The sequence below is a fragment of the Erinaceus europaeus genome, chromosome 11, assembly GCF_950295315.1.
Source record: "Erinaceus europaeus chromosome 11, mEriEur2.1, whole genome shotgun sequence".
NCBI lineage: Eukaryota > Metazoa > Chordata > Mammalia > Eulipotyphla > Erinaceidae > Erinaceus > Erinaceus europaeus.
Genome location: NC_080172.1, coordinates 69,284,473 through 69,297,964, shown reverse-complemented (window position 1 = coordinate 69,297,964; position 13,492 = coordinate 69,284,473). Strand labels below are relative to the sequence as shown.

Here is a 13,492-nt window from a genome sequence, read left to right as displayed (position 1 = left end):
CAAGCCTATGCTTTCTAATGAGCTTTTTCTCTTACTAGCATATATAGAGATATGACATTTTCAAAGAGTGTGGTTTTAGTTTACTGGATCCCCTGGAGATTTAAACATAAGAATATGATCATATTTACTTCTTAGAAATAAAACTGGAAGTTTGAAGATGGTCTCAGCTGAATCTCGTTGACTTCAGCTAGTCTGAGTGCCTAAGCAAGAAGTCAGACACAATAATAACAACATCCCTTCTTTCATTTATTTACTTGAGCTGAGAAATAATATCTCTGAAATGGGATCAGCTATAAGTTAGTTTCCCTTTTATAGAAGAGCTCTCCTACTCTGGAAATTAGAGAATATTACTACTCCCAAGGCCACTATTTTTTCTACCCAATACCTTTTATGACGGTAACTTCTTTCTTTTTTTTTCTATGAACAGGGCTATCACAGTTTTGGTACCTACATGAGTCCACTCCTTGCTGTCATTTTTTTTTTAAGTTAGGGAGAGATAGAGAGGGAGAGAAAGGGAGAGGAGAGACACCTCAGTACCGCTCTATTGCTCATGAAGCTTACCCCCCTGAAGACGCTCATGTGATGGCCTGGGTCCTTGATCATGGTGACATGTGCACTGTAACAAGTGAGCCACCTATTGGCCCACCCAACCTTTTTTTTTTTTTTTTTTAATGTGTACTGGCACCTTTCACTTTTGTGATACACTGTTCAACATCTTTTCCTGGGCCAAATTTCTCATTTTTTTTTTAATATAGAGGGAGGGAAGAAGGGAGAGACATTAAAAAGAAGAGAAAGGGGTTGGGTGGTGGGTCACCTGATTAAGTGTCTCTGTTAACATGAGCACGGACCCAGGTTCAAGCCCCTGGTCCCCACCTGCAGGGGGAAGCTTCACTAGCAGTGAAGCCATTCTGCAGGCATTTCTTTCTCTGTCTCCCTCTCCATCCTTGTTCCCTCACAGTTTCTCTGCCCTATCAAATAAAATAAATAAAATAAAATAAAATAGAGGGGGGGCCACAGTATTACTCTAGCACTCACGGAGCTTCCCCAGTGCTTTCTGTAGTGCCTATATGTGTTGCCAGAACTTGAACACAAGGCATCACACATGGTAAAGTGTGTGCCTTGCTAGATGAGCTGTCTCCTATCTTGTAAGATCCAATTTTTACGTATTCTCTAAAAATTTTAGTTCTACTGTTTTTCTTATAGCAAGAAGGAATTTAAATATGTGTATGCTAGTTTATTATGCATAAACTCTGGAGTCCCAACTCAAGTTGTTGTTTTAAGTACTGAGATATTTTAGTTGAACGTTTTGTTGTTGTTGTTGTTGTTTGTTTGTTTTTTGAGCAGAGCTTATGGTGGTGTCGGGATTGAAGCTGGGGACTCAGAACCTCAGGGATGAAAGTCTGTTGTGCAAACTGCTGTGCAGGAGGTCCTAAGTTCAAGCCCCAGTACCAAATGGGAACACCGTGGCTAGCATCAGGGATGCTACATGGATGATAGCGCCACACTGTGGTGTCTCTCCTCTCCCAGTGTCTGTCTGTACTTGAGGAAGAAAAAGAGTGGAAAAATGTCAGCCTGGAAGCTGTTGAATTGTGCATGCAAAGTAAAATAATGAATATTTACTTTGGAATGTATTAATGAGAAAATGCTTGCTTTTCTTTTCTTTTTTTTATTGGGGAATTAATGTTTTACATTCAACAGTAAGTACAGTGGTTTGTACATGCATAACATTCCCCAGTTTCCCATATAACAATACAACCCCCACTAGGTCCTCTGAATCCTTCTTAGACCTGTATTCTCCCCACCCACCCACCCCAGAGTCTTTTACTTTGGTGTTATATGCCAATTCCATTTCAGGTTCTACTTGTGTTTTCTGATCTTGTTTTTCAACTTCAGCCTGAGAGTGAGATCATCCCATATTCTGATTCTGTGGATTTGTGTTTTTTGAATTAAGCTTCTTGCTGTAGCTAACTTCAAAGAACTTAGCTAGAATATTTCCAAAAGTTTTAATGACACCAACAGTTTGCATCATAGGTAAAATGTTTTCTTGCTTTCTTGTCTCGCCAGCTACATTATTGAACAAGGTGTGTGCTACTTGGTTTTGTGTGAAGCTGCCTTCCCAAAGAAGTTGGCTTTTGCCTACCTAGAAGACTTGCACTCAGAGTTCGATGAACAGCATGGGAAGAAGGTTCCCACTGTGTCCAGACCCTATTCCTTTATTGAGTTTGGTAAGTTTTTGCTCCTAACTTCTTTAACAAGAAAGCCAGCAATATAGAGAAATTACTTGTTACACTAACATAATTTTTACTTACTGAAATTTTGGATTCTGCTTTCTCCATCCTTTTTAGTGTGTGTGTATGTGTGTGTGTGTGTATTTTATATATTTATTTGGATGGAGACTGAGAGAAATTGAGAATTGAGAGAGGATGGGGAGAGAGGGAGAGACACACTTGTAGCACTGTTTCGTTGCTTATGGAGCTTCCCACCTGCAGGTGGGTACCAGGAGCTTGGCCCTGGGTCCTTGTGCACTATAATATGTGCGCTCAACTGGGTGTACCACCACCTGGCCCCCTTTTGAATGAAAGAAGCATTCTTCTAAATAATTTCCTTGTTTTTGTTCGTTTTTCTCTTTTGCTCGTAGAACATGTTGCCCTTCCCCCCCTTTTTTTATTTGATTGGATTTTTCAGTACAGTCATGTATGACAAAAATAATTTACTTAAATATGCCTAATATTCTATATGACTGACGGTGTAATAAGTGGTTCCCCCCCCCCTCTCTCGTGTAAGTCTCATTTCATGGAGATCAGAATTTAGAATCGGAAAAATGACATTTTGGGTACTGGGAGGTGGCTCAATTGGCTGTGTACACATGTTGCCATGCTCAATATGTATATATATATTTAGTAAAGTAAGATTCTATAATTTTAAAAAAATATAAGATATATGATATTAGGGGAGTATCATTTGCCACATGTGGAGGTAATGAGCATAGGTGTCTATATTTGTACAAGAGCTATGTAATGACTCATCATTGGTCCAACTAGGTGAAGTGTCTGATGGTCTTGGTAAATGAAAGAAGTAGGAGCAAGTGTAAGCAGGCTACCTCTCATATTTTCTATAAGAAAATTTATATTAAATAAATCATTTTTAATATCTCTGAATTTCTGAATTAGTTAGGATAAGCTAGGTAATTACATCATCTTGCTTTTTATTATTTTATTTATTTATAGTATAGAGACAGAGAAAAGATAATGATAGAGACAGAGAGAAACTTGCAGCACTGCTTCATTGCTCATGAAACTTATCCCCTGCAGGTGGGGACCGGGGTAGGAGGAGTCTTAGACCCAGGTCCTTGTACATGGTAATGTGTGTACTCAAGCAGGTGTTACACTTCCTGGCCCCAGTCTTGCTTTAAATAAAGAAATTTAACAAAACACTCCAGTACTTCATAAGTACAAACTCTCCAAATGTTATTTTTCTTTTTAATTTTTATTTTTGTAGGCCAAAGTAGTCTAGAAACCCAGGGAAAAATTTAAGAATAATATATCAAAGTCACACAAAATAGTTGATACTCACAGCTGATAGGACTATATGTAAGGATATGAATGGTTATAGGTGAACTTCAAAGTATAGTAATCTGAGACCAGCAACATATTCATTGTTGTTATTCATGGGCCCAAAAGGATAAAAGAAAAGAGAAGTATCTGGAACTGAGAGGAAGAAAATTTTATAGAGAAGACAAACTTGAGACAGGAGCAATAACTTTTGATAGAGGAATACTGCCATCCTACAGTGACTTCTCAGGGATTAGGGGAATAAATCCCCAAATGTCACTATCTAATCTTTTCCCTCTTACTCATTCTAGATACCTACATTCAGAAAACCAAGAAACTCTACATTGATAGTCGTGCTCGGAGAAACCTAGGCTCCATCAATACTGAATTGCAAGATGTGCAGAGGATCATGGTGGCCAACATTGAAGAAGTGTTACAACGTGGAGAAGCACTCTCAGGTATCTAAGTGTTAAAGTGTTCCTTCTATGTTACTTGGTTTCTATTCACACTGTTCATATTTATCTCTCAAAAGGAGATTATGTCACTCAGATCCAAGTATATGTTTTATCCTAGCATGATTAAATTTTGTTGTAAAAGCTTTATCCCTGTCAGAAACAACTACTGTAACCAAGGTAGTTGCAAAACTTAGGAAGCATTCATAGAAAAACTGAGGGGGAAAGAAGAGTGCAGGGGTTTCCTGAATAATTACTTTGGAAGACTTAACTGCTGCCAAATCAAACATTGTAAAATGCTATCTTCACCAAAACGTACCTTTGATGAAAATCTCTAAAAATCTGTGACTACAGATTCAGAAACATTAAAAGGAAGAGACAAAAGGGATTGACAGAGTGTGGGAGCCCTGTATCCCAGAGTCAACAGAAGATAACAGATTGTTAGAGGGTATGGTATACTGACACCTATCTTAAGAAGATAAGAAGCTTTACCTTTGTGACAACAACAGTATTTCAAAATCAACCATTCTCCAATAAAATGATCTAAAAGAAAGTGACTACATGAATCGCAAAGTAGATCATCTGGATAGTGAACCTGGTCTGCCCTGTGCATGGCCTAGATTCAAGCCCAGCGCATACTGCAATGGAGAAAGTTTCAGTGCTGTGGTCTCTGGGTTAGAGAGAAAGCTTTCTGGTCGGCCACATGCCATGCAGTCTAGGTGCAAACCCTTGAACTATCATGACTCTGGTGTGGAGGTATCTCTCCTCTGTCTTTTTCTCTGTTTCTCTAAAGGAAAAAATTGGAGGAGGGGTTAAAAAAATGTGTGTGTGCAAGGCTGTGGCTCTGCTCACACCCCTCAAAAGAACTACCTCTTTGAAGATGTCTTTCCTGATCTTTTGTAACCTAAATTTGTCACATTAGTCTGTCTTTTAAACTCTTTTCTTTCTTTCTTCTTCTTCTTCTTCTTCTTCTTTTTTTTTTTTTTTTTTTTTTTTGTTTAATTACACCATTCCTGGCACTCATTTTTTTTTTTGGTAGAAAGTGAGGGGGAGGGAGAGAAAGATACCTATAGCACTGCTTTGTTGCTTGTAAAGCTTCCCCTGCAGATGGAGACCTGGCACTTGAAGGTCCTTGAACATGGTAATGTGTAAGCTGCTAGGTAAGCTGCCATCTAGCCCCATTTTTAAACTTTTGACATTTAAGTTTACTATGTAATTTTCTTAACACATAATCGGGGATGTGTACTTTTTCACCAAATTTATCTTTGTGTGGTGTGCTTACTTAATGTTTAAATGTTGCCCAAGTGTTTTTGTGGGCATGTACTTTTTAAAGTAATACTTACATACTTTTCTTTCATTAATGATCACAAATAGATGCCATAATAAGTATGCCTTGAATAACTTTGCTACATGTTCATGAATAAATGGGTCTTCCTTTGTGAACTATAAATTTCAATTTTTTTATTAGAGGTTATCACTTGTTCCAGCATAGGAATTTCTACCTAGGATAAAGTAGACCAGCATAAAGAACGTCTCTGAAATCCACAATTTGTATGTTAGTCACTGAATTTACTAAAAATATAAGAGAATAAATCTTGCTGCAAAGCTGCTATGCTAATTGAAAAAGAACTATATTACAACCCTTAAGTAAATTCATCTGACTGGGAAGATAAGATATTAATAGTCTAAGGGAAAAAAATACCTATTCAACATTGACTTTATGCTAACCAGTACGCTGGGCAGGGGGCCTTCACATGCATTTTATTTACTCTAAAGATAGACTAATCCTATGTAACATGATAGTAAACTAGCTTTGTAGGTAAAGAAGCAGAGATTCAAAAGTAATAAAAAGCTTATAAAAAGTCACACTGCTAGTGAATAGCAGAATCCACTGGCTTCTGGAGTCCTTGTCCATTTTCTGTGAATGAGAATTTATCTTTTTATTCTTACTCTTATTTTTTAAAGTTTCTTTTTAATAGTTATTTATTTATTTTCCCTTTTGTTGCCCTTGTTGTTTTATTGTTGTAGTTATTGTTGATGTTGTTGTTGGATAGGAAAGAGAGACATGGAGAGAGGGGGAGAGAAAGATAGACATCTGCAGACCTGCTTCACCGCTTGTGAAGTGACTCCCCTGTAGGTGGGGAGCTGGGTGCTCGAACCTGGATCCTTACTCCGGTCCTTACGCTTTGCACCATGTGCGCTACACTCACTGTGCTACCGCCGACTCCTTATTCTTACTCTTATTATTGTTGTTGTTAATAGTAGAGCACCACTCAGCTCTGGCTATTGGTCACACCAGTGGTCCACTTCTTGAGTGATTGGTACCTGTATGTAACTGCTGCAATATCACCCTGGTGCTTTGTATATAGTGTTTTATATATGGTGTCTTAAATAGCTATATTGACAATAACAAATAAAAATGTAGATGGAAGTAGATGAATATGAAGTGAATAGGAAAGATGATTTCAGTTTAGATAGATCAGAAGAGAGTCAAAGTGATATTTTAAGCAGAGAAGAAAGCTTGGAAGAACAATGAAAAGATTATCTTATTTCAAAGAATGCTTTCTTCCACTCAAAGTCTTTCATAATAGAAATCCATCTTTCATGCATTCTCCTGTTTTTACGTGAACTTTTAGAGCTATTCTACCTTATACTTAAGATTCAAGAATAGTTTCAATGGGTTTATTCAGCAAGATTGAATTATGCCTTTTTAACAAACTAATACATGAGTCTAAGACCATTGCTTATACTCCTAACTACCCTACTATACAGCCTGAGGAATTTGAACATAATTTGGTCTGGTCATTCTAAAATGCACTGTATATTTATAGTACTTTGGAATCATGAGTTAATATATGTAGCCTTACTCTTAAAATAATAATTGAAATATCATGATTGTTGGGAATAGCCTCACTCATTTTGGTTATTTGATAACGTGCTAAGTAAAATACTTGCAAAGACTAATTTATATTTTTCTGTTTTCTTTTTCAACAGCATTGGATTCAAAGGCTAACAATCTGTCCAGTCTGTCCAAGAAATACCGCCAGGATGCGAAGTACTTGAACATGCGTTCTACTTACGCTAAACTTGCAGCAGTAGCTGTATTTTTCATCATGTTAATAGTGTATGTTCGATTCTGGTGGCTGTGAAGTAGTGAATCCAGTCACTGACAAGGAAGAATCTAGAACCTGGTGGGTGTATGTTTTCAGGAAGCTGGGCTCACAGAGAAGTGTATTAGAATCTAAGTGGAGCGTCTGCCTCTAAAGACCTTGCAAGAAAATGATATCCTGAAAATGAAAGGCCACACCTCATTTAATGAGCTTAACTCTCTGGAGAAAGTCTCTTTTGGGGGTAGAGCCTTTCTCTGGGTAAGCCATACATATTAGGGAACAGTAGATTGTTTTGATTTTTCTCCCCTCCCCCCCAACCCACCAGTGCTTTGCATTTTAAAGCATTGACTGGGACATTTTCGTTTTCTAATGGAGCCATCACTGAGATTTGGCTTAAACAGTCTATACTGGCAACATTCTGAAATTTCTCCAGAGAAGGCACCCGTTTGAAGAAGTTTTTTTGATCCTATCATATCTAATCAACATTCCTTTTGTTGGTAACATTTATGGTTTCAGTAACCTGAGTTTCTGATGGCCTTTGAAACAAGACTCCAGTATGTGAAGGTTAATGGCTGTGCTGCAAACATCTTGTCTATTGGCCCCTGTAGGAAGATAACTTTTATTGTTTTCCTTTCATGATATTTTGCTTATTGCACACTTGCTTTAGGGTTAAATGAATTATATTCAGATGCCTTGGAATTATATTATAGCACTCCTTGATTAAGAAACTAAACTGTTTTATTTGCTCCTTTAAAAAGCTGAATAAGTTTGAGATGGTCTTTATTTTTCAACACCTGGTTTATATTAATATATACAAGTGAGTATAGCAATCGAATAGCTAAAAAACAAAAACAAAAAAACCCCTTGACTTTGGCTGAAGAAAGGCCCTGATCATAATGACACCTTTGTTCTGCCCCTTCCTCATTTCCTTCACTATACTTCCCCCCACTCTCTCCTCCCACTAACATTTAAACATTTTATCTATGCCCAGTAGTTTTATATCCCCGAAGCATCTTCTCAGGATTATTCTCAAATTTCAGCATAGAAAATGTTCAGCAGTATATTTAATTAAGTTTAAAATTTTGCTGAACAGTTACTGGAACTATTACATACATTTGAGATGGTCTCAAAGCACCTCATACTTGCTTCAGTTTGTATAACATTCTCTGAGAATGTTCTTGCAGTAGGTAGCTCACAGTGGTTTCTGTCAGCAAATAAGAATGCTGATGATTTTTCCCATTTTTGCTCAGGGATGATGGGAATTTCCTTTTACCTTCTGAGTTGTAATTTTTTTTAAATGGGGAGACTAGGCCTTTTAATTACAGTCAGAAGGGTCTAAACTATAACCTGTAACTCCTATACAAACTGCAAATGTCTCTTTAAACTGTACAGAATAATGAGCCAGTCTTTTTCCACATCTTTGAAAAGAACTTTAATCAATTAGAAATTTCCTCACTCTAAGGGCTCCTCAAGGTGACTGTCTGATTCTTGATGGGGTGGGGGTGGGGGGTTCTGTTTCCTTATTAAGTTGGCAAGGGGATAGGCTCATTTCTGATAATTTATAAAAATTAGAATAAAATTTTTGCTTTCCATTTTGACTGTTATTTTGCAAATTGAAGTTTTATGCATGAAATACAGATTTACCTTTTTTAGATGATAAGTGCTTTTTAAATTCCCACAAGACTCTAAGTAGTGATGTTGGAATAAAAGCCTTTAAAGGCTGAAAACCTGAGTAGTCGTACCATACCATTTGATGCTTCCATTGGAGTAGAGAGTAGCAGTTCCTGCTGAGAGTTGCATGCTGCAACCAAATGGCCAGCAATGAAATAAATACTTCTAGAATGTTCCCTTCAGTGTGCATTTTTATTAGTAGTTAATTTAATGTACATATCTCCTTTCTAGGTACATTTCTACCTGAACTCAGTTAACTAAAAGTTGGGGTGGGGGAGAATAGAGAAAACAACATGTTCAAGATTACATAAAGTTTAAGATTACAGTGGTAGAAATGAGAGAACAAGACTGTCAAAATACCACTTTCATTGCAGAAAGTGAGGTTAGCTGACAATATAAAATGTGCCCAAACCAAGCAGGCATCTAAAATAGAATGTGATAAATACCAGAAAGGGCTACTGGGGACACATTAAGAAAGAACACTTAATTCACTTTGAGAGGAAGTGTAGTAGGAAGAGGAAAATGGAGAATACATTTAGACAGTGTCACGTGTAGTCACACATTAAAGGAGTAAGACATACTTTGGGCATTGTAATTAGCTTGGTTCTACTTAACTCATAGGATAAATGTAAGCAACTAAGACATGAAGAAGAGTCAACGGGTACAGTCACAAACAGACTTGTCTACCATGTTATGGAATTTATGGCAGCAGATGTATAAATTCAAATTAGCCTTCTGATCATAATGAGAAAGATATGAATGATATTCTTGGGAGTTGGAAGGTGAAAATAAGGAGCCACTAAAACTAGAATGAAACATGGAAAGTGGTTTCAAGAGATATTTCAGAGAGTTGTTCCAGCTACCAAATAATAACTGGTGTTTACACAATGTTTTGTTTGTTAAGCACTTGTTCTCACTTTGATATATAAATTAAGTACTGTTCACACCCTGCGAAAGAATAAACCTTACAAAAGATACCTCTTTGAGGTGCAGAAGAGTTGAATGATTTGAGGTTGCAGAGCTAGACAGCAATTGAGCTAAGATTTAAACGTGGGCAGTTTGGCTTCATGCTCTGTGCTTTTCTCTTACTATACCATTTAACCAAGAGGTGAAATAAATAGCAAAAAATATTTTGAATTTAACAATCAGGAACTTTACCTATACAGACAAAACTAATTCCAGAGAAATAGAAATGAGGTGGTTTATAGTCAGTGGCTTGAGGTGTGTGTATATATATATATATATATATGTCAACTACCAGGAAACAGACACAGAACTACTCTTACAAGTAACTTTTCTACTGTAATACTGAAACCCATAACATGCTTTAATGTTTTAATAAAGGAATTTCACAGATATTAAAATATAGCAATAAATGGCACATTGTACATATATCTGCTCATTTAAAATTTTTTTTATGATTCATTTTTATTTAGCTATGAAAGAGTATGTGTAAGAGAGAGAATACCAGAACATCACTGTGGTGTATGTTGTGCTGGGAATCAAACTCAGGACCTCATGCTTCTACATCTGTTCATTTAAATGTCCTGATTGTGAAAGCCTTTGAAATCTAATGAAAGGTTTATGCCTCTACCCCAGAAAAAAATGTTCATGTATATGTGCATACCAAGTATCATATAGTATGTTACGGTATTCAAGAATCCTAACAGAACCTATTGATGACCCCCCACCACCCCTCATTAGGAGTTGCATTTTAGAGGTGAGGACCAGAAAGCCTGTCTAGCTGGTGGTGAACTGGAAGAAATTTATAATTTGAACTAAATTTGTGGGTGAGATATATTCTTGAAAAATTTATATTAAACAATTCAGATGTTTTCCTTTAGTATATTTAGTGATCTTGTTCAACAGAAAAAATAACATGGTTCAGTTTCTTAAAATCACACTAAAGGGTCTTAAAATGTGTATTTTCTACTTTAATCAGAAGTCTTGCAAAAGCAAGGTAAGGCAAATGGATAATTATTTTCATTTCTACATGCAGTATTTAATATTGCAAGTATAAGAATATATTTCATAATTTAAATTCCCATCTTTTTAAATTTATTTTTTATTTAAGAAAGGATAAATTAACAAAACCATAGGATAGGGGTACAACTCCACACAGTTCCCACCACCCAATCTCCATATCCTATCCCCTCCCATTCTCTATCCCTCTGGGAGCATGGACCCAAGATCACTGTTGGATGCAGAAGGTGGAAGGTCTGGCTTCTGTAATTGCTTCCCCGCTGAACATGGACCTTGACTGGTAGGTCCATATTCCCAGTCTGCCTCTCTCTTTCCCTAGTAGGGTGGGTCTCTGGGGAAGCAGAACTCCAGGACACATTGATGGGGTTTTCAGTCCAGGGAAGCCTGGCCAGCATCCTGATGGCATCTGGAACCTGGTGGCTGAAAAGAGAGTTGACATACAAAGCCAAACAAATTGTTGAGCAATCATGGACCCAAAGGTTGGAATAGTGGAGAGGAAGTGTTGGGGGGGGGGTACTCACTGCAAACTAGTGTACTTCTGCTTTCAGGTATATATTTTGCAATAGTTTATGGATACGTGTAAACATATGCTCTCTCACACAGAAACTGGTGTATATCTGGGTTTTGGGACTTTGTTAGAAAGTGAACCACCTAGGATGGAATTAGAGAATCCTATGAAAGGAAAGGTCTCACCCGAGTAATGAAGCTGAAGGGTTGTCATTCCACACCTGAAGTCTCTGGACACAAGTCTGAGCTGAAGCATGTTCAGGTGGCAATCGTTGCATTGATTAGGTTGCGATCGGCAGATGCAATATTACTTGATATGGGTTGGGAGAGGCATGCGGGAAAGTGGACCCTATCCTAAGGTTCCAGAACTGGGGGAAATATAGGCTCTGTAGTGGAGATGTGAGGTTCCTGCTGTTTTAGGGTTCAAAAAGACAATGGATAGTTATTGTTATCATCACATTATTTGGTAATTGGGTTAACTTTGAAAAGTCCTTTTGTTAGGGTTTGCTGTATAGTACCCAGTATCTTGTATATAGCTGTGCCACCGGTTGCTTCTGATCTACTTGGTCTAGGCTTTTGAGAGAGTCCGCATATCAAATACACAGCCTATATATTAAAAAGACTCATTCTGTGTTTTAAAAACTTTGAGACATACAATTAATTTTTCCCCTCTCATATTAAGTAACTAGGGATTTATATGACTACACTTTACTAGGAGTGTACATAAACACCATTCCCACCACCAAAAGACTGTGTCCCATCCCACCCACCCACCCTCATCCCCCACCGGCCCAGAAAGCTGCATGTCTGCCCCTCACCACAGGGTTTTTACTTTGGTGCCCTATAAATTCCCATCTTATAGGAAGTTCCCATCATGATAGATGTCTAAAATGTTGGTAACTTCAAAATTGAGACTTTTGGTGAGTTCATTTAGCAGAAGTGATTCAACCCCTTTTCAGACAATTTAGCAAAAAGCCAATAAGCAGTGATCATATAGATCACTTACTACTTATCATATAGATTATTACTTATATAGATTACTACTTCCTGCTATTGCACATGAACTGTTTGAATCAGATATCTTGTACTCTCTAGGTTCCCGATGAAAAAGTTGCATGTGTGATATAGTTTGTGCTAAAATGGGCAGATTGAGTTTCACATCATCTTAATTGCTCCTCTTGCTTCTGTTTGATCTCAATTGATTATTTTTCTATATTTAAGTCACTTTAGTTTTAGCAAAGTGATTCTTCAAAACTAAGCATGGGGTCTGAAGGTAGCTCACCTAGTAGGGCACCACCATAGGTAGTAGAATGGTATTGTGGTTTCTGTCTACTCTGTCTTCCCCTCTCTTCTCTAAAAAATAATTTGAAAACATTTTAAAATGTGTCAGGAAGCTGCTGAGTGAAATTGTGCGTGTGCAAGATCCTAGGTTCATACCCTGTTCCACATAAAATAATCATTTTAATATTTTGTTATTAATAGTATAAGACTAATATTTCTTCTTTTAAAAGTTTTTATTTATAAAAAGGAAACACTGACAAAACCATAGGATAAGAGGGGTACAGCTTCGCACAATTCCCACCACCAGACCTCTGTATACCATCCCCTCCACTGATAGCTTTCCTATTCTTTAACCGTCTGGGAGTATGGACCTAAGATCATTGTGGGATGCAGAAGGTTGAAGGTCTGGCTTCTGTAATTAACTTCCCTGCTGAACATGGGCATTGACAGGTCGATCCATACTCCCAGCCTGATAAGACTAATATTTCAATGTATAGTTCCACACCACATCTACCCAACAAAGTTGTGTATCCTCACCCACACAAAGATAACCACTATAGTTCTCACAAGTCTTACAGTTTACTTGCTTCCATTTGATTTTTGGCAAGTTCATATAAATCTGATCTCTAGATTTTACATATGAATGAAACTATCTTTCATCTCTTTATTTCACTAAGCATAATTACTTCCAGTTCCATCTGTTTTGTTCTAAAGGACACAATTTCGTTTTTTTGGATTGCATGGAATACTTATCCATGGATATATATCCCATAACGTATTTATTTATTCCCTTTTGTTGCCCTTGTTGTCTTATTGTTGTAGCTATTACTGTTGTTATTGATGTTGTCTTGGATAGGACAGAGAGAAATGGGGAGAGAAGGGAAAGAGAGACGGGGAGAGAAAGATAGACACCTGCAGACCTGCTTTACCCCCTGTG

At 37.4% G+C, this 13,492-nt stretch overlaps 1 protein-coding gene across 1 annotated transcript in view; it reads left to right on the top strand.

Annotated features, from left to right (window-relative positions):
- The window catches only part of SEC22B (SEC22 homolog B, vesicle trafficking protein), a 30,415-nt gene extending 20,654 nt beyond the window's left edge, over positions 1-9,761 (top strand). Inside the window, exons 3-5 of the mRNA XM_007528681.3 lie at positions 2,065-2,225; positions 3,863-4,009; positions 6,998-9,761. Of these exons, the coding sequence (XP_007528743.1) occupies positions 2,065-2,225; positions 3,863-4,009; positions 6,998-7,152 (463 nt within the window). The 3' untranslated portion in view covers positions 7,153-9,761. The remainder of the gene's footprint in view (positions 1-2,064; positions 2,226-3,862; positions 4,010-6,997) is intronic.
- The last annotated feature ends 3,731 nt before the right edge of the window (positions 9,762-13,492 follow it).